We start from the raw sequence: 21,329 nt of genomic DNA on the forward strand, positions 1-21,329 counted from the left end.
CGGGCGAACCTAGCTCCAAACTACAGCTCCCGGGAGGCCTCGGGTTTACAGCCCGCGTGACGTCACGGCGGCGGAGGGCGCAGGCGGCTCCGCTCGCCCGCTGGTCAACCGTTCGGGCGGTTCCGCTCGGACCCCGGCCCCGGCCCCGGCCCCGCGGTAAGAGGGGCAGCTTCCCTAGGCGCGGCCATCGAGGTACCGCAGGGCGCGGCCGCTGCCGGGACCCTGGCGCCGCGTGCGGGAGCGCGCGGTCGGGGGGGTGGGCATCTCCCCGATGGCGGTCCCCGGGTGGTCCTCGGGCATCGCCAGCGCGGGCACGCGGGGAAGAGCCGCCGGCAGGGGCCTCGCTGCCCTGCGCCCCCGGGCGCCTAGGGCTGTGTTTCAGCGGGTAGGCCAGGGCGCCCGCCCCGGGGCTGAAGGCGCCGGCAGGGTCAGCCCCGCCCCTGAAGGAGGGTGCCGGCACCCAAGGGGTGGGGCGAGGTTTGGGGGCTGGAAAGGACCCGCCCCTCCCTGCAGACCGCGGCCTGAAGGAGCCGCAGGTTGGGGCATGGCCGCCCCGGGAGGCCAGCTGGTCCTGGCCCGCCCGTGTGCTAGGGGATGTGCCTGGAAGCGTGGGCAGCGATCGCCCAGGAGGAGCCGGTGCCCACGTGGGCAGGTGGTGCCGAGGGCCCGGGGCGCCGCTCCTTACAGCGCCCGCTTCCTCCGCGTTTGTAGATGGGAGCCGCTCCCCGGGGGCTGAGCTGGTCGGCACACTGCTGCAGACCTCACCCCTGAAGCCAGAGGCGAGCCCTTCCTTACCCGGTTTTGGGGGTGACCTCCAGCTGCACGGTCCTCAGGTCCGACAGAGGATGAGAACAATGCTGCTGGCATCTGTGCTGGGGAGCGGCGCCCGGGGCGCGTCTCCACTCCGGCCCCTCCTGGGGTCCCCACTCGCGCTCCGGACCCGCTCCACCTCCACCTCCGCCACCGACACTCACCACGTGGAGATGGCCCGCGAACGCTCCAAGACGGTCACCTCCTTTTACAACCAGTCGGCCATCGACGTGGCAGCAGAGAAGGTGCGCCGCTGGAGGAGGGGCCCAGGCCCTGGTCGGGGCGGCGGCGGCGGGGGTGGGGTTGGGGGAGCGAGGTGTTGGGAGGTCTCAAGCGAGACTCCTCTGCCCCTGCAGCCCTCGGTGCGCCTGACGCCCACCATGATGCTCTATTCGGGCCGCTCGCAGGATGGCAGCCACCTTCTGGTAAGGTGCCTGCCCCCGTTTTTTCCCTTGGGTCCTGGAGCTCGCCCCAGCCACTCAGGCCCCCCTCCCGCTTCTCTCCCCTTTGCCTTCTAGAAAAGTGCCCGGTATCTGCAGCAGGAGCTCCCCGTGAGGATCGCTCACCGCATCAAGGGCTTCCGCAGCCTGCCTTTCATCATCGGCTGCAACCCCACCGTCCTGCACGTGGTACGGAGGACACAAGGGGGGGGTGTCGCCCCAGTGGGAAGGTCTTGGGTCCCTGTGGGACAGCCGTGGAGCCTGGGGGGCAGACGCCTGGTGGTGTAGGGGGGGGGGTTACTTGAGCTGCTAACTGCAAGGTCAGCAGTTCAAAACCGCCAGCTGCTCTGCAGGAGTAAGACGAGGTTGTCTCCTTCTGTAAAGAATTACAGTATTGGAAACCTACAGGGGCGGACTCCATGGCAGGTTTTTGAGTTGGGGGTGCAGAGAGGCAGAGTGTTGCCTGCTCAAAGACTTCAGGGCAAAGATGTAGCTTTCAGAGGGCAGCCCGTGCATCAGTTGGAGGCTTGGAAGGCCGTGCTGGGGGCTCTAATTCAGTGAGTGGTGTATGTATGTGGTGACTCCCACGGGTAGGCACTGCGTGCTGCTCCCTGCAGCCCAGTGACTTCTGTGCTTCCTCTTCGCAGCACGAGCTGTACATCCGCGCCTTCCAGAAGTTGACAGACTTCCCTCCGGTGAGGGGCAGGCCCGGGCAGGGTGAGGGGCGGGCGATGCGGGCAGGGCAGAGGGCTGCAGCTCACCACTCTGGCCTGCAGATCAAGGACCAGACTGAAGAGGCCCGGTACTGCCAGCTGGTGCGACAGTTGCTGGATGACCACAAGGATGTGGTGACCCTCCTAGCCGAGGGCCTGCGGGAAAGCCGAAAGCACATCGAGGTCAGAGGCAGCCTGCGCAGGCCCGGGGCTGGTGGGGAGAGCTGGGGAGGGCTGCAGGGATGCTGAGGACACTGCTCTTTCCCAGGATGAGAAGCTTATCCGCTTTTTCTTGGACAAGACCCTGACGTCACGGCTTGGGATCCGAATGTTGGCTACGCATCACTTGGCACTGCATGAGGACAAGGTGGGAGGATTGGAACTTGAGACTCAGCTGGGAGTGGCAAGGGGGGGCCGTTTGGGCTGGGGACTTGGATGCAGGCCTGCAGGTGGCACTTGGGCTGCTTCAGCAGTTCTGAATGTGCCAGTACTTGGTGGACAAGGAGCAGTTCTGGTGGCGTAATGGTGATGCATTTGGCTGGGATCCGCAAAGTCAGCAGTTCAAAACTACCAGCTGCTCCAGGGGAGAAAGGCGGGGCTTTCTACACACCTGGAGAGTTGCATTCTCCAGCCTCAAAGGGCAGTTCTAGCCTGCCCTCTAAGGGTCGCTGTGAGTCAACCTTGACTCGAGGGCCGGGAGTCTGGTTTGGTTTTGGTTTCTGGTGGACTAGGAGGGAAGGGGCAGTGGTAGTGTCCTAACCCCTCACCTTCTTGGCAGCCTGACTTTGTCGGCATCATCTGCACTCGCCTTTCACCAAAGAAGATAATTGAAAAGTGGGTAGACTTTGCCAGGTAAGGTGAGAAGAGCCAGGGGGCAGATGTCTTGGGGGAAGGAGCCCTTGCCCTGGGCACAGTCTAGGGCAGGGCTTTTGACCTCGACCTTTAGGGCAGACAGTTCTTGTTGTGGGGATGGTCCTGATCACGACACCCCTGGCATTGGCCCACCATGCATGCAGGGTACCCGTCCCCATCGGCTGACTGCTGCCTCCTAAAACTGCTAAGCGTTGGGGGGGTGGGCGAAGTTATAACATAGTAGAGAACCAATTATCTGGGAGCCCACCTGAACCCCTACTCTAATCCTCAGACGCCTGTGTGAACACAAATATGGCAATGCCCCCCGTGTCCGAATCAACGGGCACGTGGCTGCCCGTTTCCCCTTCATCCCCATGCCACTGGACTACATCCTGCCCGAGCTGCTCAAGAATGCCATGAGGTGGGCTGCCTGGCTGTTTGGCGGGGGGGGGGGGGGGGGCGGCGGCAGGTTCTAGGGTGCCACCATCTGCCGGGTCTACCCTTCCTGTGCAGGGCTACAATGGAGAGTCACCTAGACACCCCCTACAACGTCCCCGATGTGGTCATCACCATTGCCAATAACGATATCGATCTTGTCATCAGGTTCGTCCTAAGTGGGAGTAAGGGGTGTCTGTGTGTGGGGGGGGTGGGGTGGCGAAAAGAAGGAGGCACTAAGGCGGATGTACTGCATGACCAGCAGGACCCCTCCGGCTGGGTACTGGGTCAGCTGAGAGGACTCTGGTTCAGAGATTCTCAGGAACTGAACATCAAGAAATCCAGGGTTCAAGGGGCCTGGAGTTGAGAGTCAAGAGTGGGTGGGCAGTCAGTAGGACAAGACCAGTTCTGGAGCAGGTCAATGCAGTCTCCAAGGCACCCGTGGGGCTGGATAAAAGAAAGGCCATGTGCGGCACAGCCAGGGCTGGGTGGGATGGCCAGACAGGCAGGCCCCACAAGCCCCCATGACTGGCCTCCTGCTAGGATCTCAGACCGGGGCGGGGGCATCGCTCACAAGGACCTGGAGCGGGTCATGGACTACCACTTCACCACGGCCGAAGCCAGCACCCAGGACCCCCGGATCAGCCCCCTTTTTGGCCACCTGGATATGCTCAGTGGCGGCCAGTCAGGACCTATGCATGGGTGAGGCACCGCTGGGCCTGGATGGAAGGGCGGGGGTGGGGTTCCAGGGGACCCAGGCCTCTGACGCTGCCCGTCTTGCCCCCTGCTCACCCTCAGCTTTGGCTTCGGGCTGCCCACGTCTCGGGCCTACGCGGAGTACCTCGGCGGTTCCCTGAGCCTGCAGTCCCTGCAGGGCATCGGCACGGACGTCTACCTGCGACTCCGCCACATTGATGGCCGTGAGGAGAGCTTCCGTATCTGAGCCCCGGGGCTTGAGCCTGCTCGCTTGCCCGCCCAGCCGGGGCCAACACTCCGTCGCCAGGACCTCCCAGCTCAGGCAGAGCCCCAACCTGCTCCACTCGCTGCTGCATCTTGGGTCACACAGGTCCTCAGTCAGAAGGACTACAGGGGAGCTGGGCACCCCACCCTCAGTAGGGCTCTCTGCTTCCCTGCCTTCAGGCCTTAGAACGGGGGACAGGGACCCCGAGGCCTCCAGCACCAGCTCCACCATCCTCGTCTGGGGCTACCCCTCGACCTGCTGTTTGTTATTAAAGTTCACCTTTTGAATGCCCTTTTGGGCCCCACGTGTGAGGTAGGCAGGGGAGCGTTTGTCTTAGCCCCAGTCAGCTTTCTTGAGGGCATGTTCTGGAGTGAACAGGCCGTGGAGGCCTCTGGCTCAGTTGAGCCGATGCAGGTGGGCATGGCCCCCACATCTAGGGCCTTTCTTGGAGCGACTGTGCTTCTGGGACCCAGGCTGGCCCAGCTCCATGTCTCAGTTCTCATGAAGGTCACAGACTGGGCAGCCTCCTTAGCCACCTGACTCTGGAGCTGGAGCAAAGTTAAAAATACTGCCCTCCAGCTGTGCCTGCCCCTGCCAAGGAAGGGGACAGGTGAGGTTTCCTGGCAGGTCCCAATAAGGACTGGGGGCCCAAGGAGGGGGGCTTAGGAGCTGGACGAAAGGGCCCAAGTGAGCGGACAGGCTCAGGGTGACACTTGGTGGAGGGACATTTAAAACAGAAATTTCCAGGAGTTCAGGTGGGACCTGCTTGCCCATCTTGCCAAGAAGAAAGCAGGCCGGGGGGCTTGTCTGGTTGGGTCAGGGGGAGTCTTTCTTTGGTCTCTCTTTGCATTTGTGTCTCTGTGCTGTCAGCTGCCTTCCTGAAGCTGGCTCTGGGCCCGTCCTATTTCCTACCCTTCAGGGTGTTATGCTGTAGAGGCGATGGGGCGAGGAACTATCACTTTAGGACCAAAGGCAGGTGGTGGGAAGCCCTGTAGTTCCCTGGCAACCGACAGAACTTGCATCTGCAGTGCAGGGGTTGGGGAAATGGGCAGCAGTCAGAGCGTGGTGGGTGTTGACTGCAGCTGAGAAGCTTGGTCTTGATTGTGGAAGCAGCGAAGGCCCATGAACAGGCCTTAAGCTACAAAGGGGGTCTCTGGTGGGATTCCCTATTAACAAATGATCGCTGTTCCCATGAGCGGTTCCAGAGCATGCTCTCAAGGAAGACCCAGAGCATGTGGGAGTCTGGCGGGAGGGAATCCAAGCAGGGGGAAGGAGCTTGTGCAAAAGTTCAGGGCCAGTAAGTTCCTGCTTCAGATTTGGAGGGGAGAGTGCCAAGCTCATCAGCACCAAGGGACGGCTTGTCTTGGGGAGGGGTACTGGGTAAGTGAGCATGTAAGTGGCCTGGTTGAAACTTACCTCTCCGGCATTTCAAGGCAGAAGGGCTCTCAGCACAGGCAGTTCGCCAAAGACGTTCCACAAGTGTTTTTGAAAGCACAGGAAAGGGGAACGGAGGAAAGAGGCAAAGAAAAAGCATCCCGGGGGCTGTGGGGCAAGCGCCCATGGAGTCGTAGGAGGGACAGTCAGGTTACCCAGCAGGAGCCTCACTGGTGGACTGGAGAATGAGGTGGAAGCAGTGACCCTGATCTGGGATGTGTAAAGCCTAGTTCAGTCCAGGGTGGGCGGTTTTAACTCGATCCACACTGGCTCGCCTTTCACTGGAGAAATGGGCAGCACGGGCATGCCCTGCCAGAAACACTCTGGATTCATTTATGTGCTGGACTTTGAATTACTGGAAGAACAAACCTGGAGATTGGGCGGGGTAAGGACAATCACTTTGGAATTTTCATCCTTGCCTGTTTTGGTTATCTCCTAAGCTGCCATTTCTGGATCAATAGGCTCCAGTCATATCACCAGGCTTTGGGCACGCCACCCCCCTACCTCAGTGATTTCTCAGCCCAGTAATGGAGTCCTACATCCAAGCTGGCTAAGAACTGCAAAAGGTAAAGTTGATGGAGCACCTACCCTGCCTGGGTGGTGTGAACAATTACATTCATGGAGTCTACCCTGAGGCCCTCGGAAGAACCGCCTGGCAATGGAATTCTGAACAACCAATGTTGAAAACCCCACGGAGTGGGTTTCCCCGAGTCAGAGACACCCCAGCAGACGCTCGTGTACCCTGACGGGCCCTGTTCCCGCACACATGTGGCCACCACCTGCCCAGAGCCACTCAGCACAGAACTCTCACAGGGTGAGAGTTCAGGATTCTGGTTTCAAGCCTTCTGGCCTGTTTTTGTTCAGGAGCCCTCTGGTTTGGGGCCCCGCCCCTCGCCCCTTTCTTTGTAAAGAGTTACAGCCCAGGAAGCTCCCAGGGGCAGTTTTACCCTGTCACATAGAGTTGAGCTGGGACGGGCTGGATCGCAGTCAGTTTTGAGTTTGAGCGAGCCTTGCTTTAGAAAGGCTTTATTTGGAGGGTGACTTACCGGTTCCTGCAGGGCATCCTCTGCCCTTCCCGCCTCCTCCCCCACCCCAACTGTGCTTTCCGTCCTTGCAAAGCAAGAATCTGGATTCTTCAAAACAAGGGTGACCAGTCGGGCTGGGGGAGGTGGGCACCGCGGGAAGGAGGGAGGGAGGGGGCGTTGATTCCAGGCTCAGGAGGCCCCAGCCCAAAGAGGAGCGGGAGCGGCGGTCCTGAGCGTTGGCACACCTTGGCGCCTTCAGGCACGGAGGTCCTCAGAAGATTGAAGGCGCACGGGACGCACGGCTTCGCGTTCGCTCGAGGGCGCAGCCATGTTTTCGTACGGACAACAAACACCGAACAGGCCCCTCCCACTGCGACGGCAACGAGCGCCGCAGCCAATGGGCTCCCGCCACCTCACAGAGCCCGCAGCCCCGCCCCGGCTGACCCGGAACCAAAAGGCCGCGCCGGCGCCGCCTTCTGACGTCACTTCCTCTCCAGCCATGGCGGCACCCGGTGCAGCCGCGGCGGTTGTGGCGGCGACTGCCGGGGTGGTAGGGGAGGGCGACCCCGGGCCCGGGGACAGTGTGGCGGTGGAGGGGGCCGCCCCGTCCCCGGGCCGAGTCTCTCCCCCGACCCCCGCGCGCGGCGAGCCGGAAGTCACTGTGGAGATCGGAGAAACCTACCTGTGCCGGCGGCCGGACAGCACCTGGCGTGAGGGCGGGGGCCCGGGTTTAAAGAGCCCGGGGCGGGGCTCGGGGGCGGGGTCCAGCGCTGGGGGCTGGGAGTCTTGGGCCGTGCCACTTGCGGACGGAGCGCGCCAAGTTTCCGGGGACCCTGCCCCTCGGGATCGCCAGGTTCCTCGTCTTCCGCCCTCGTGCCCAGTTGTTGGCGACCCGGCTGCTTCCTCGGCCTCTGGTCACCGCGTCTTCTCCATAACCCACCTTCTACAAGCCCCAAGCGCCGCCTCTTTCCATTGGGTTCCTTTTAAAAAACCCCCGAACACCTTAGGGTTAATGTATGTGACCTGCCCTGGGGTTTCTAGCCTTCCCTACCCGTCTACCCCCCAAGATAACCCCCAGAACGAAACAAAACAACAACAAAGGCCACGGCCAGACCCGCTGTATCCTCTGCTTGGAATGTCCCCTTTCCCATTCTCCTGGTCACCCGACCAACGACACTCATTTTTAATATCACATCTTCTGTGGTGCCATTCCCGAATCCCCTCAGGCAAAGTGACTCGGCCACATCGGCATGCCTCACCACATATTCTTCGTACTTTAGCATGGTACAGGAGGCATTCTTCCTTAATTGTGTCTTTCCCTAGCACATGGGGAGCTTCTAGGACAACCTTCCTAATGCAGCCACCCTTTCATATAGTTCCTCATGTGGCGGTGACCCCCCCCCCCCCACCAACCATAACATTGTTTTTGTTGTTTCTTCATCACTGTCATTTTGCTACTGTGATGAATCGTCACGTAAATATCTGATAGGATGTATTTTCATTGTTACAAACTGAATATAACCACAGCCGAATATAAAAAGATCGATTAGCACCCAGATTAAGTTCCCATGGTGCAGATATTTTTGTGTGTGCTATAGTTGATGATTTTACAGTACGAGTTTACATTTACCCAGTAATTAAAACTCATGAAGTTCCGCTTTACCTCTGAGACTGCTGCTTTCAACACAGCAGCTGCTGTCTACATATTAGATGTTCTCTGCACATGTGTGACTGGTCTGCGTAAGTACATTATGGCACCAACCCTGTCACACCTGTGTTTGTTTGGCGTGTATGTGATGGGGTTGGCGTGATGTTGTCATCATGCCAGGTACACTTATGTGGGCGTATCTGCATGTGGGCGGACCCGCCTGGAGATGGACAAAGAAGCAGTGTCTCGGTTCCTAAGACCATAGGAACTATGTGTTTTCTGAGACCCCTGTGAAAGGGTCGTTTGATCCCCCAAAGGGGTCGAGACCCACAGGTTGAGAACCACTGTTCTACCAGGTTGGGACTAGGACCTGTTCTGATTCACTGCTGCATTCTCTGCACCCAGCAACCAGTGGAGGGCAGACAGGCGTGGGTCCTTTATTCCCCTGATGGTCTGCCTGCTGGCAGGTGCCCAGCGAAACTCTACAGGCATTAAGTCACCCTCGGAAATGGCCACGACTTCATCTCTCTTACTGACGGTGAAACAGGCCCAGAAAGTGAAATAACCAGATCTGGGACATGGAGGAGGCCGAATGGACTAGCCAGCCTTCCTGACCTTTGAACAACAGTAACCATGTCTAGATGAAGGGTCTTCAAACAGCTCAGCAGGATGTGGAGTGAAAAAGTTACGGGACATTTCTGGAAACTCTTAGAAGTCCCCTGGTGTAGTAAAAAAGCAAGGAAATGAGAGTCCGCCTTAAGCTCAGCTCAGTGTTCACAGCCCCTCCTGGGGCTGCAGGGCCTTTGTCTAGACCGGTGTGGATGGGAAGGCAGGCCATGCACGGCCCTGGAAACTGCCTATCTGTACGGGCTCCCTTTCGTCTCAGCCCTGCCTTTCCTTCCCGCTGGCCTGATCCTTTCTCCTTGCAGATTCCGCAGAAGTGATCCAGTCTCGAGTCAATGACCAGGAAGGCCGAGAGGAATTCTATGTGCACTATGTGGGCTGTGAGTGTTGGGGCACGTAGGGCTTGGGGGGAGGAGACAGTGGGCAAGGCTGAGCTCACGGCCTCTCCCCACAGTTAACCGGCGACTGGATGAATGGGTCGACAAGAACCGGCTGGCACTGACCAAGACAGTGAAGGACGCCGTGCAGAAGAACTCCGAGAAGTACCTCAGTGAGCTGGCCGAGCAGCCTGAACGCAAGATCACCCGCAACCAGAAGCGCAAGCATGATGAGATCAACCACGTGCAAAAGGTCGGGGTCCCTGGGGCGCCCGGGGCCGGACTTCAGTAGCTCTCATTTCTGCACTCTCCTAGTCTGTCAGGGCTACTTCCTGCCTGGACTCCTCACCGATGAGAAAACAGGCTTAGGGCAACGGCTTGGCCGTGGGTAGTCTCACTGCAAGGCAGTGCCACCGTGAGACTGAAACTCGGGCTTCCTGCCTCTTATCTCCCATTGACTTTGCCCCCTGAGGCAAGCAGACCGGAAGTCCAACATGACTGCTCATCAGGCACTGGCAATTACTGCCCATCGTGCATCATCTGTACCTGAAGCTCCTCCCTCCGCCACAACAAGTCAATGCCACAGGGATAAGCACCTCTTTTGGTTCGTGAGGAAGCAAGCTTAGAAAGGTTCAGTAATAGGCCCAAGGTCACACCGTTGGTTGATGAGGTGGAAATGGATTGACGCAGCCGCATATTTATTGGTCTGTGAGCCAAGTAGTTGGTACGTGTCTTGCGTACGTGAGGCTGCTGAAGTCTCACTGCAGCCCTGTGAGGTACGTACAGCATTATGATGGCTGTCCCGGTTTACAAGGGAAGCCCAGTTTAGTTCAGGTTCCCCAGTTGGGAATTAGATCCCACTCTGGCTGTCCAACTTCAGAGCCCAGCCCTGAACCATTGCTGGCACGTTCTAGAAACCCAGGACTCTTGCCTCCAAAACCTGGGTTCTTTTTACCTCAGCAGGTTACTCCCTCCCTCTCTTGTTCTGCATAATCCCATAGTGACCCTATAGGACAGGGTAGGACTGCTTCTGTGGGTTTCCAAGACTCGCTCCTTGTGGGAGCAGAAAGTCTCGTCTTTCTCCCAAGCAGCACTTTTGGTGCTTTTGAACTGCTGACCTTTCAGGCAGCAGCCCATTGTATCCACTACGCCACCGGGCTCCTGATTTGCATAGCAGGGTCTTCAAACCAGAACAGGGCTTCTCCGGCTCTGCAGGCCTTCAGACAGGAGACTCAACCAGCGTAGCCGTTCGGTCCTCTGCGCACTGGCCGTGTGCTTTGCCGCCCCGTGTTCTCACACTCTGAAACACAGCCCGAGGGCCGATGGCACGAAGCAGCTTCAGTTCTACATAGAGCGGGGAGACAGGTTAGGGAAGAACAGCGCACCTTTTAAAGGTAAGCAGTGTTTGGAGAAGCTTTGCTTTTCTGTGAAAACACACATACACGCTGTCAACGAGGATGTCCTCTGTGTCCAGGGGGTCCCTTTTACTGTCGGACTTCTGTGTATGTGTTAGCTGGTCAGGAACCCACTGGCCACATGCCCCACTGGTGAGCACCTTCACATGACTGGGAGTGACGTTGCACGGCACCCTCATTTAAATGTGAGTGCCCCAGCTGGACAGCACAGATCCGTGGACTTGGTAGTTGCTCAGCCAGGAGCATCAGGTCTCAGAGACCCACCTCTCCACTGGCCTTGAACGATGCGGACCGATGTTTCATCCCATTTATTCTAAATAGCAACACTAGTCTCCTTCCGAGCACGTTGCAGAAGAGGTATTTTTGTGTGAAGGACCCCTGATGGCACCTGGTTAATGCACCGGGCTCTTCCCCGCAAGGTCAACAGTTCGAAATCACCAGCCTCTTCTGGGGAGAAAGATGAGGCTTTGTACTCTCCTAAAGAAGTAACAGCCTCGGAAACCCGCAGAGCAGTTCTGCCCTGCCCTATCGGGTTGCTATGAGTCGGGGACTCGCTGGCAGCGAGTTTGGTGTTGGAATGTTGGAATTCTTGGATGCATCTGCAGGCGAGTGCTGTGTGCAGCACGTTTTAAGGAAGCAAGCGGGGGGTGGATCTTCCCTCACTCGGCAGTGGTCACGTTCGAGTTTGGACAGACTAGTGGCCTAGGCCCAACTCTGCTGGTGACGAGTCCTGTGACCTCACCTTTCGGCATCCCCATTTCCTCTTCTGCCCAATGTGGGTGATGAAAATTCTTGGCTCAGCCTCACTGCAAGGACAAAATGAAATCCTGCCTAGAGAGTGCTTGGCACTTGGATTGAATGGCAGCCGATTGTCCCCAAAGCGGCACCCTGACTTCTGCCTGCCTGCTGCCTTCTCCGTCAGAGGGAACAAGGATGCTGGATCTCAGGATTGCCCCAGGGGTTACATGAGGCCAGGCTGGCATGATGCTTCCAAGGGGGGGGTCCTGGGAAAATGGCTGCTCCTTCCGCCCCTCTGCTGTGCAGCTGTGGGATGGGAGCAAGGTATCCTCCATCCCAGTTTTCGGCCTCAGGCTCCCTGTCCCCGGGGAAGTTGTGTCTGGTTGGAGAGGCGGAGGAGGCCCTGGTGAGGAGTTTTAGAAGGCATTAGGTCGCCAACCAGGAGCTTGGGGGTGCTGCGGGCTGATAGGTGCAGTTTGAAACCCCCAGAGAGTGGAGGTCTCTTTCGTCTAGTAGAAGTGCACAGGAGTAGTCCCGCCCCGCCCCAGGGTGACTGAGTCAGAAGCAGCTCGTTTGGTCTTGGACGTCATTGGCCCCTGCACTCCCAGCTTGGGAAGGAAGGTGTCCGTTCTGGATAAAACAGTGACAGAGAGCAAACCCTGCCTCATCCCAGACCCTCCGGCCTGATGCTCTGTGCCCCGCCGAGTAAGCACTTTGGTGGCAGTTGGAGGCAGGGTGGGCAGGGCATTCAGGGCACAGACACCAGGGCCACAGGAAGAATGGGAGGGTTCATGGGAGGCAGGGCTCTGAGGTGGCCTTGTCCGTTGTCCCAGCCCAGTATGGTGGCAGCAGCTGTGGGGACACGGGACAGGGAAGCAGAGACCAAGTCCAAAGGTGCCAGGGAGGTGGACAGGGCAGCATGTCCACTAACCGCACGTCAGGCCAAGCCCGGTTACTGCGCCCGGGCGCCTGAGGAGGGTGGGGCTCCTGGAGGAGAGAGGAGAATTCTTTCTGGACACCTGGAGTCTCTTGTGTCAGTGGAAAGACCTCTGGGCAGGTAGCTAGTGGGCCTGATCCAGGCCAGGCCCTGCGAGGGGCAGTCGGTGAAGGCTCCTGCTTTCATCTGTAGCTGACACCGAGCCCAGCTGCGTCCCATTACTCAGCGGAGGCCCTTCCCAGTCGCCTGCTCATCACTATAATACCCGACTTGGGCACGAGTGGGGCATTGGGACGTGTGCTTGGCGAGCCCTCGGCAAATCCACTGCTGTTGAAGCCATGCCAACTCAACCTGGCCCTCGAGTCTCCATGTCGGCAGCTCTGACCGGACTCGAAATCCCCGTCTTCCTCCTGCTGGGGGGCTGGTGGGTTCCAACTGCCAGCCTTGCAGTTCGCAGCCCGGCAACTGACTAAGGTGCTTGAATGTTGGTTCTTAATCACCCACAGGATGAGCTCTGGTTGGCAGTGGAGGCCGCTGAGGGTCCTGGGGTGGGGATTCACCTCTGTCCACTTCTCTCTCCGCGCCCCAGACCTACGCAGAGATGGACCCGACCACAGCGGCCCTGGAGAAGGAGCATGAGGCGGTGAGCAGGGGCAGGGGCCTGCGCCCCGGGGACCTCTGCCCTCGTGCTCCCGCTGAGCCCGTCCTGCGCCCCACTTCCACCCATCCGACAGATAACCAAGGTGAAGTACGTGGACAAGATCCACATCGGGAACTATGAAATCGACGCCTGGTACTTCTCCCCCTTCCCTGAGGACTATGGGAAACAGCCCAAGCTCTGGCTCTGCGAGTACTGCCTCAAGTACATGAAGTTCGAGAAGAGCTACCGCTTCCACTTGGTGAGGCTGGACGGGGCCCTCAGGGCTGGGCAGGGCAGGAGGCCGAGGGGCAGACGGCTCCGAGAGGCTCAATGCAGGGCAGAATTGGCCTGTGGGCCATGGGTCCTGGATTTCAGGCCTTGCCTAAGTCCCTGTCCCTCTCCAGACCCTTTTCCTCATCTAAGGAATGGGGGTGGGGGTGGGGTCAGGAATTCCTGCCCTGCCCTCTTCTCCAGTTTTCTGTTCTTTGTCACCTGGTTGCCAAATTCAGCTTCCGTGCGCTGTGCCAGGGCTCCTCAGGAACACACAGCCCCTGAGCCAGGGTGGGGGCGGGGGCCCAGGAGGAGGAGACTGAGGGGCAGGAGCAGGTCTCTTGAGTGCCAGGGTCAGGGCTTCCCAAGCCTGGCACCTGAGGCGTGGTCGGAAGTGCCCACTGGTAGCCGTGCTGGGAGTCCGCTCGAGTTGGGCTGGCTGGCTCGGCAGCCCATCCTGCTCTGTGGGAGACTGCGCCTTGCGAGGCCTCCCTGCTTGGTGGGTGAACCGCTTTCGGCTCTGAAGGTTATTGGGAGGATCACCTCAGGCAGGTGAGGTGTAGAGGATGGGGAAACTGAGACTCAGGCTACAGGGTGGGGAGGAGGGAAGGCTGGGCTGCTGCTCGGAAAGCCTGGCAATCTCAAGGCTCTGGCTAAACACCCCCCTCCACCCTGTACCCCAGGGCCAGTGTCAGTGGCGGCAGCCCCCAGGGAAGGAGATCTATCGCAAGAGCAACATCTCTGTGTACGAGGTGGACGGCAAAGACCACAAGGTGAGCTTGCCCGGCGCCCAGGGCTGTGGGGAAGCAGGGGGGGAGGGGCGCTGGGCACCTTGCCAATGGGCAGGGGTTGGCCTTACCCTTTGGCCCTCACCTATGGTTAGTCCAGAACCACCCACAGCCCTGTGGTGGCCGCCTGGGGGCGGGACTTCTGATGGGGCCCTGATGGGGTCGCTCTGCAGCCCCCCGGGAGATTGTCTCCTTACGAAGCACAGGGTCAGCAGTTGGGATCCACCAGCTGCTCCGAGGGAGGAGGAGGAGGCTTTCTGTTCCCCGACAGCGTTCACAGGTCACAGTGTCAGACACCTGTGGGGCGCTGCTGCCCTGTCCGCTAGGCTTGCTCTGGGTTGGCACTGAGTGTGGTGTGTTCATTTTAATTTTATTTTATTCCTGGAGGCTGCTCGCTGAGGGGCTTTCCTTCCTTGGCTGGGGAGGGTGGGGGGTTCAGTGAAGCAGACCATCTGGGGCTGGCCTGCTGTCTTTAAGAGTACGGCCTTTTCCTGGCCCATCTCACCGAGAGCCCCCTCTCTGTGGGAAGTGCTGTGTGGTGCAAGAGGAAGAGTGGCTACCAGCTTCCCATTGCCCCACCAGGCCCTAGGTGCCCGCACAGGTCCGTTCCTGTTTCCTCCTCCACAAGCAGGAGTCAGGACAGTGTTTACCTCGGAGGGTTGTTGGTGGAACCAGCAGGACAGCAGATGGCCAGAGCGGAGCTCGGTGCCAGCATCAGCAGGAACTTAGTAAACTTGAGCCCTTGTGACTAGTGACCTGTCAGCCTGAAGCACGGGGAATCCCCACTGAGCTGGCCTTCACCTGCTGCCGCCCCGTACCCACACATGCACTCATAGGGGAGAGGGCAGAACAGGCTCCAGCTGGAGACTCGGGTCCTGGTCCTGTTCAACCCACCAGCTGGGAGGCCTCCTGCTAAAAGTTCCCTTCCCAGAGTTGTCAGGTTCTGCTGAACCTTGTCTGGTTGGGTCTGATGAGGGAGTGGGTGTGAGAGGGGGTCATAACCAGGTCATCTGTGCTAAGAGGGCACCCTCCAGGTCCTGGTGCCCCTGGTCTCGGGCCTGCAGTAAGGAGACATGGTCTGAAAGGGCTTGGGGTTCCCCGGAGTCAGGAGGTGACCGAAGCCCGTTTCATGCCTCAGCCTGGCACCAGGTGTGGGGGACACAGCTGTTCGCAGGCCCCTCTGCCGGCTTGAATTCCTGCCTTTGGCCCAGAACCTCGGGCAAGGCACCCCCGTCTCTACAGCCTCTTTCTTGGTCTGAACTGAGAGGCTGCGACAGGGAAGCCCAAGCAGGTGACACACATAGAGCAACTTTCCAGAATTCAGCACGTGGAACCTGGTAACCACACCGAGCCTGCTGGGCCACCACCGTGCCCCAAGTGAGAAAGGCTCGCAGGCTTTCTGTCCTCCTGCCCAGCACAGGTGGCTCTCCTTCAAGGCTCCTGGCCCCTGCCACCCTGGTGGGCTGGGTAGGGGAATCCTTTCTGCTCTCCTAGCCCGTCTCCCGCCTCCCTGTCCTGTAGATTTACTGCCAGAACCTGTGTCTGCTGGCCAAGCTGTTCCTGGACCACAAGACGCTGTACTTCGACGTGGAGCCTTTCGTTTTTTACATCCTGACCGAGGTGGACCGGCAGGGGGCCCACATTGTCGGCTACTTCTCCAAGGTGGACATGGTGGGTGGGGGGAGCTGGAGGGGCAGGAGCTGAGCCTCTACAAAGGTCCTGACCCGCCCCCTCCCGTCCCCTGCAGGAGAAGGAGTCCCCGGATGGCAACAACGTGGCCTGCATCCTGACCCTGCCTCCTTACCAGCGCCGCGGCTACGGGAAGTTCCTCATCGCCTTCAGTGAGTGGCCCCCAGCCTGTCGGGGGGTGTGTTTGTGTGTGTGAGCACACAGCGGTGGCCCTCAGCAGCTGCTGTCTGCGCACCGCCAGGCTATGAGCTGTCTAAGCTGGAGAGCACGGTGGGCTCCCCCGAGAAGCCGCTCTCTGACCTGGGCAAGCTCAGCTACCGCAGCTACTGGTCCTGGGTGCTGCTGGAGATCCTGCGAGACTTCCGGGGCACGCTGTCCATCAAGGACCTCAGGTGAGGGCCCTGACCCTGTGAAGGAGCAGACCCCAGCCCCTCACCCTCTTGTGGTCGCCCAGCCTGCCACCCCTCCTGGGGGGCGCGCTCAGCCCTGCTCTCCCCATCCTGTAGCCAGATGACCAGCATCACCCAGAACGACATCATCAGCACCCTGCAGTCCCTCAACATGGTCAAGTACTGGAAGGGCCAGCACGTCATCTGCGTCACACCGAAGCTGGTGGAGGAACACCTCAAGAGTGCCCAGTATAAGAAACCGCCCATCACAGGTTGGGGGGGTGGGGTGTTTCTGCCCAGGGTATGTGTGTGTGTGTGTGTGTATCAAACCCTCTGGGAGTCAAAGTCTCCTGACTTTGCTGTCACATGACTCCAAACCAGTCAGACCAGCTCTAGGGACAGAGGCCTGAGGCAGGTCACTCATTCCTGAGCTTCCCCAGCCCCTCCCCCTCAGACTCACTGCCCTTTTGTTCTCACCTGGAGGAGGTGAAACCTGGCCTGGGGCCAGAGCTGTGCAGTCAGGTGTGTGTGTGTGTGTGTGTGCTGTGCAGTCAGGTGTGTGTGTGTGTGTGTGTGTGTGTGTGTGCACGCGCGGGCACACAAGTGCGTGGTGGCTGTGGCCCTCAGACTCACTGCCCTTTTGTTCTCACCTGGAGGAGGTGAAACCTGGCCTGGGGCCAGAGCTATGCAGTCAGGTGTGTGTGTGTGCGCGCACGCGCACAAGTGCGTGGTGGCGGTGGCCTGACCGGGAGGTCCAACCCGTCTCTGCCCCTCTTCTCCCCACAGTGGACTCAATCTGCCTCAAGTGGGCGCCCCCCAAACACAAGCAAGTTAAACTCTCCAAGAAGTGATGGCCTGGGCCCAGCGCTTGCACTCAGCCCCCTTGCTCACCCCTCTCGCCTCCAGTTTGTAAATGGATGTACAGACCTGTTTGTTTTCTTGTTCAAATAAAGTAACTTCTTTAGTGGCTCTGGCATCCAGAGGTAGAGGGAGAGGCCACACACAGGCTGGTCTTTGTACATGCGTGCGCACACACACTGACACAGACACACACACACACAGAGCTCGTTGTGCTTCAGACACTTTACTCCTTGCTCTCCTCTCCCTCCCCCCCAGGTCCAAGGCCCAGCTCAGGTCCGAGGGGGCTCATTCCACCGGAGTCCAGGAGTTAGGGCTTAAGGGTGGGGGTGGGGCACAGCAGTCCACAGGCAAGATGGGGCCTCCCCGGTCCTGGCGGACATGCTGCCCAGAAGGCAGCCTAGTCCCTAAAGGAAGGCAGGAAGCTGGCGGAGGGATGGACCACGTCATACACAACCAGTGGTGGCCCACAGCCAGGCCTCCAGCGGCCAGTCTTCCAGAAGCAAGGTGGGGGGCCTGAGCCCATACAGCCCAGGATCCCAGGGGGCTCCATAGGAGTCCGACCAACAGGCGGGCAGCTAGATGTAGGGGCTGGGCTTCCACAGGCAAGAAAAACCAAGATTGGGGTACAAGTTGGTCCCAAGGCCCAAAGGGAAGGTCAGATCCATCTCTGGGATCGGTTATCTGTCATTGGATAACGTCAGTCTGGGGGGCGGGCCTTGCTCCCAGCAGCTTTGGCGGCAGTGAGGTCAGTGCTCTGGCCACGGGCAGAGGAGGCTCAGGGCCAGGCCCAGCAGCAGCAGCAGGAGAGCGGGCCCCCGAAGCCCACTTGGCCCCGGGGCAGAGTTGTGGGCCTGCCCGTGGTTCCGGCAGAGGTGGTCATCGGGCAGGGATTCCTCGGTCTGGGGTAGCACGTGTGAGCGCAGGTCGGACACGTAGGATTGGATCCAGTAGGTGTAGCTAGAGGTCAGAGTGTACACGCCAGGCCTATTGGCGGCCCCACAGGCATCACCCCAGCTCACAATGCCTGCTAGGTACCAGAGACCCCCCACAGGGCAGGAGAGCGGTCCCCCGGAGTCACCCTGAGGAGAGAAGCCAGACGGCAGCTGTCAGAAGCAGGACTCTGGGGACCTCCAGCTTTGGTCTCCTGAGATGCACCTGTCTCCTCACCCCCTGACCCCGCCGTCCCATTTACCTGGCAGGCGTCCTTGCCCCCCTGCACATAGCCTGCACACACCATGTCCTTCTGGATGAAGTGGGGCTCCTCGGGCCTGGAGTTGATGTTGTATAGACAGTTACATGTCTCCCGGCTGATGAGCGGCACCTCCAGCTGCTGCAGAGGTCTGGGCGCTGTCAGGCTCACTATCGGGGCAACAGGTGCTTATCCAGGGCCCGCTCCTGAGGCAGGCCCCTTCACCCGCCCTCCTTGTGCCTCTAGGCAGCCGGTGCCCCCAGCTCACCTGAGGGAGCCACGTGGCCCCAGCCGGTGACCGTACAATGGAGGCCATTGGGGAAGGAGGCGTTGCCGGCCGGAAGGCAGATGGGGCGGATGGCGCGGGAGAAGGTGACGGGCGCTTTAAGGCGGAGGAGGGCGATGTCACCCTCGGAGCCCTCCTGCTGGTAGCTGGAGTGAGTGATGACCTGGGCCACGGCTCTGACCACAGCCTCAGGGCTGAAGGAGTCCAGCTGGTGGGCACCCAGCCTCACCTCATAGTCATCCTTGCTGTGCTCTCTGCGGGCACATGGGCAGAGGCTGGCACCGGGGGTCCCCCTCAAGCCCAGGTTCTGAACCCAGGCAGATGGCCTTTTAGAGCCCATCACTGGGTCCTACTTTGGTTCGGTGACCTCTGACCTCTCAACCTCCAGAGTCCTGGCTGCTCCTTTCAGATACCTGAGCCCCGACCCCTGGACCCCAACCTCTGGCCTGGATTGACACCTGACCCCCACCGCCCACCTCTGAGCCCCTTTCCCTCTCCCCGCACCTGGTACCTGGGAAAGCAGTGAGCAGCAGACAGCACCCACTGCTCGGAAAGAAGGGAGCCACCACACACGTGGACGCCGTTGTAGGTGATGCTGATCTGCCAGGGCCACTGACCAGGGGCCGAGCTGCTTCCACCTGTGATGCGTGCTTGGGGGGCCACACCACAGGTGGCTGCCGGAGGAGAAAGGGAAAACGGGGTCAGGCTTTTTCGCCCCGCCCCTGCTGACAGAATGGAGCTTGGAAAGTCGGGCAACAGAAGCCCGTGGTCCCCAGCCCGTGACATGGTCCATCCTGCTTCCCCTCCAGCCAATCCACTCCTCACACACTTGAAGATGTTCTGAACCTACAGACAGGGAGCCAGGTCACACCTCCGTGAGTCCCTGCTCCCCACTGCCCCCCCCCCCCGGGAGCCTTTCCTTCCAGACCCTTCATGTCACTGCCGTCTACTGTGGCCACTCCTCTAGACACTTCCTGTCACACACACCGGGCCACACACTCATTCGACGCTGGGGGCTTTGTCCATGCAGATCTCTGCTTTAGAAAAACTCTCTTCAAATGCCAGCCGACTGACAAGAGCGCGTCAGCGCTTCTGCCTCGGTTTCAAGCACAGCAGCCTGCAGACTTCCTGGGGTGAGTTCCTCCTCAATCTCCAGGTGCCCAGCTCCCAGCATGGGCTGGGTGCCCAGACGGAGTCACCAAAGCGTTCAGAGCACATGCTCTGACCCAGATGAACCAGGCTCCTGGGAGGTGACCTTTCTGGGGCAGGTTCCGGGACGAGGCCACACCTTGCGAAGCCATGTGTAAAGTGCCGCCACCCAACCCTTCACAAAGTCACCTTCTAAGGAGCAGAGAAAAACCGCCTAGCCAGCTGCCTCTTCACCCTCAACAAGAGCCAACCCAACCCAACAGGAACGGAACGGATTCCGACTCACAGCAACCTTACCAAAGGAGACCCCCCCCAAAGCCTGTAGCCCACATGGAAGCAGATCGGGCCGTCTTTCTTTGGAAGAGTGACGGATGGATTCGAACCACCAACCTTTCAGTTGGCGGTGGAGCACTTAACCACTGTGCCACCTGGACTTTCCTCTCCTAACGGAAAGACTAGGGAGAGCGAGCGCCTCACTGCAGCCCCCGGAGGCAGACATAACCCATTTTAGGGGCGAGGAACTGAAGCCTGGGTGAAGAGACTTGGCCAAAGGGGCATAGCTCGGGCAAAGTCAGGGGGACGGCCTGTGTCGCCAGGGAGCCAGGGTGCGTCCCTTGGAGGAAAAGGGACCCTTGGACTCTGGACTCCTCCGTGACTCATCCTTAACTGGTTCTCAGACCCCGGCCAGCTGTGAGGTGTGTCTTTGGGGGTGCCACGTCTGTCTCCCTACCTGGCCACAAAAGGCAGCTTAAAACTCAGCTGCCAGCCAAAAAAGATGGGAGGGGCGGGGCGGGAGAGAGGGGGCACTCTGCTTCCCTAGAGAGCAGCTCGGTGCTGTCCTAAAGGGTCACTGTGAGTCACCGCAGCTGTGGGGTGTTCTGTTTTTGTTTAAGACAATAGCAGGGGATCAGATGTTCCTTCAACAAACCAGGGCAACTAGAATCTGGACCCCTTTCTGCCGCCTCTCCCCCACCCCTGCCAGCCTGGCGGGGCTGGGGAGAAACCAAGGGAGGGGCAAGCAGGGCCGCCCAAGTTCCCCCGACCCTCCAGCAGCTGCTCTTCCTCCCCGAGGAGACCAGGGCGAGGTCGAAGAAAGGGGGAGGCCGACGTCAGGGCCTCGGAGGGATAAGAGTCCAGGGTCCCCGCGAGAAGGTGTGCCTCCCTCCCTCCCCCCACGCTGGCGGACAGTCACTCACCCATCGCGGGTCGGAATAATCGCAGCAAGAGCAGAATGGCCAGCGCCTTCAGCTGCCCGGGCCCCAGATCTGCCCTCTGGGCCATGGCCCAGCACAAGGGCCCCTGGAGGACGCCCCACCCGCCGGCAGCCGAGCCGAGCTGAGAGCAGAGCGGTTTTGAAGGTGGGATCCTGGCGCCGGGCCCACGGCGAAGGGCTCCCGGAATCCCGGCGGGCAGGGTCGCGGGATGGCCAAGGCTATCTTCGAAGGCACCCAGCACCCAGGGGGACGCCTCGGGTCTCCTCGGCCAGTTGGGCGGGCAGAGTCTAGCCGATCTCGGGAAGCTGATCGCAGAAGTGGCGGCTCCGGAGGGAAGGCACCTACCTGCCCGCCCCGCCCCTGGTACCGCCCTCCCCGCTCAGCTTCCTGCTCCACTCACCTGCGGGGGGTGTGTCCGGCGGGTGGGGCGGCGCTGGGTGGCAAG

The 21,329-nt window shown here is 60.0% G+C and overlaps 3 protein-coding genes across 4 annotated transcripts; 2 read left to right on the forward strand and 1 right to left on the reverse strand.

The window, feature by feature from the left end:
• BCKDK (branched chain keto acid dehydrogenase kinase) lies at window positions 1–4,502 on the forward strand. Of its 2 annotated transcripts, none has more exons than XM_075564813.1 (12): window positions 1–156; window positions 712–1,055; window positions 1,167–1,235; window positions 1,329–1,439; window positions 1,898–1,945; window positions 2,027–2,146; window positions 2,232–2,330; window positions 2,742–2,815; window positions 3,108–3,236; window positions 3,329–3,418; window positions 3,794–3,952; window positions 4,049–4,502. In XM_075564813.1, the coding sequence occupies exons 2-12, from the start codon at window positions 846–848 to the stop codon at window positions 4,191–4,193; spliced, it is 1,254 nt and encodes a 417-aa protein (XP_075420928.1). In that variant the 5' UTR covers window positions 1–156; window positions 712–845; the 3' UTR covers window positions 4,194–4,502. The 2 variants fall into 2 exon arrangements, with proteins under 2 accessions (XP_075420928.1, XP_075420929.1); XM_075564814.1 differs by having other exon boundaries at window positions 17–156; window positions 834–1,055.
• A 2,635-nt stretch (window positions 4,503–7,137) lies between these two features.
• KAT8 (lysine acetyltransferase 8) lies at window positions 7,138–17,171 on the forward strand. Its single transcript, XM_075564815.1, has 11 exons — window positions 7,138–7,380; window positions 9,248–9,322; window positions 9,397–9,572; window positions 12,999–13,052; window positions 13,144–13,308; window positions 14,003–14,092; window positions 15,629–15,769; window positions 15,855–15,948; window positions 16,038–16,188; window positions 16,303–16,457; window positions 16,972–17,171. The coding sequence occupies exons 1-11, from the start codon at window positions 7,170–7,172 to the stop codon at window positions 17,034–17,036; spliced, it is 1,377 nt and encodes a 458-aa protein (XP_075420930.1). The 5' UTR covers window positions 7,138–7,169; the 3' UTR covers window positions 17,037–17,171.
• A 504-nt stretch (window positions 17,172–17,675) lies between these two features.
• PRSS8 (serine protease 8) lies at window positions 17,676–21,148 on the reverse strand. The gene is made up of 6 exons (XM_075528133.1): window positions 20,867–21,148; window positions 19,808–19,862; window positions 19,033–19,260; window positions 18,504–18,775; window positions 18,239–18,405; window positions 17,676–18,125 (listed from the first exon to the last, which is right to left on the reverse strand). Exons 1-6 carry the CDS (start codon window positions 20,949–20,951, stop codon window positions 17,793–17,795), a joined length of 1,140 nt encoding a protein of 379 aa, XP_075384248.1. The 5' UTR covers window positions 20,952–21,148; the 3' UTR covers window positions 17,676–17,792.
• Between the last annotated feature and the right edge of the window lie 181 nt (window positions 21,149–21,329).

The sequence above is a fragment of the Tenrec ecaudatus genome, chromosome 12 (assembly GCF_050624435.1).
Source record: "Tenrec ecaudatus isolate mTenEca1 chromosome 12, mTenEca1.hap1, whole genome shotgun sequence".
NCBI classification, from domain to species: Eukaryota; Metazoa; Chordata; class Mammalia; order Afrosoricida; family Tenrecidae; genus Tenrec; species Tenrec ecaudatus.

Bases quoted from the DNA above. Each gene is read 5' to 3' on its own strand.
- BCKDK (XM_075564813.1), top strand. From the start codon at position 846: ATGAGAACAATGCTGCTGGCATCTGTGCTGGGGAGCGGCGCCCGGGGC. The intron at 1,056-1,166 runs GTGCGCCGCTGG...CTGCCCCTGCAG, and splicing joins TCGACGTGGCAGCAGAGAAG to CCCTCGGTGCGCCTGACGCC. The intron at 1,236-1,328 runs GTAAGGTGCCTG...TTTGCCTTCTAG, and splicing joins AGGATGGCAGCCACCTTCTG to AAAAGTGCCCGGTATCTGCA.
- KAT8 (XM_075564815.1), top strand. From the start codon at position 7,170: ATGGCGGCACCCGGTGCAGCCGCGGCGGTTGTGGCGGCGACTGCCGGG. The intron at 7,381-9,247 runs GTGAGGGCGGGG...TTCTCCTTGCAG, and splicing joins GCGGCCGGACAGCACCTGGC to ATTCCGCAGAAGTGATCCAG. The intron at 16,189-16,302 runs GTGAGGGCCCTG...CCCATCCTGTAG, and splicing joins CTGTCCATCAAGGACCTCAG to CCAGATGACCAGCATCACCC.
- PRSS8 (XM_075528133.1), bottom strand. From the start codon at position 20,951: ATGGCCCAGAGGGCAGATCTGGGGCCCGGGCAGCTGAAGGCGCTGGCC. The intron at 19,863-20,866 runs GTGAGTGACTGT...TCTGCTCCTTAG, and splicing joins ATTATTCCGACCCGCGATGG to AAGGTGACTTTGTGAAGGGT. The intron at 18,776-19,032 runs GTACCAGGTGCG...ATGTGCCCGCAG, and splicing joins GCTGCTCACTGCTTTCCCAG to AGAGCACAGCAAGGATGACT.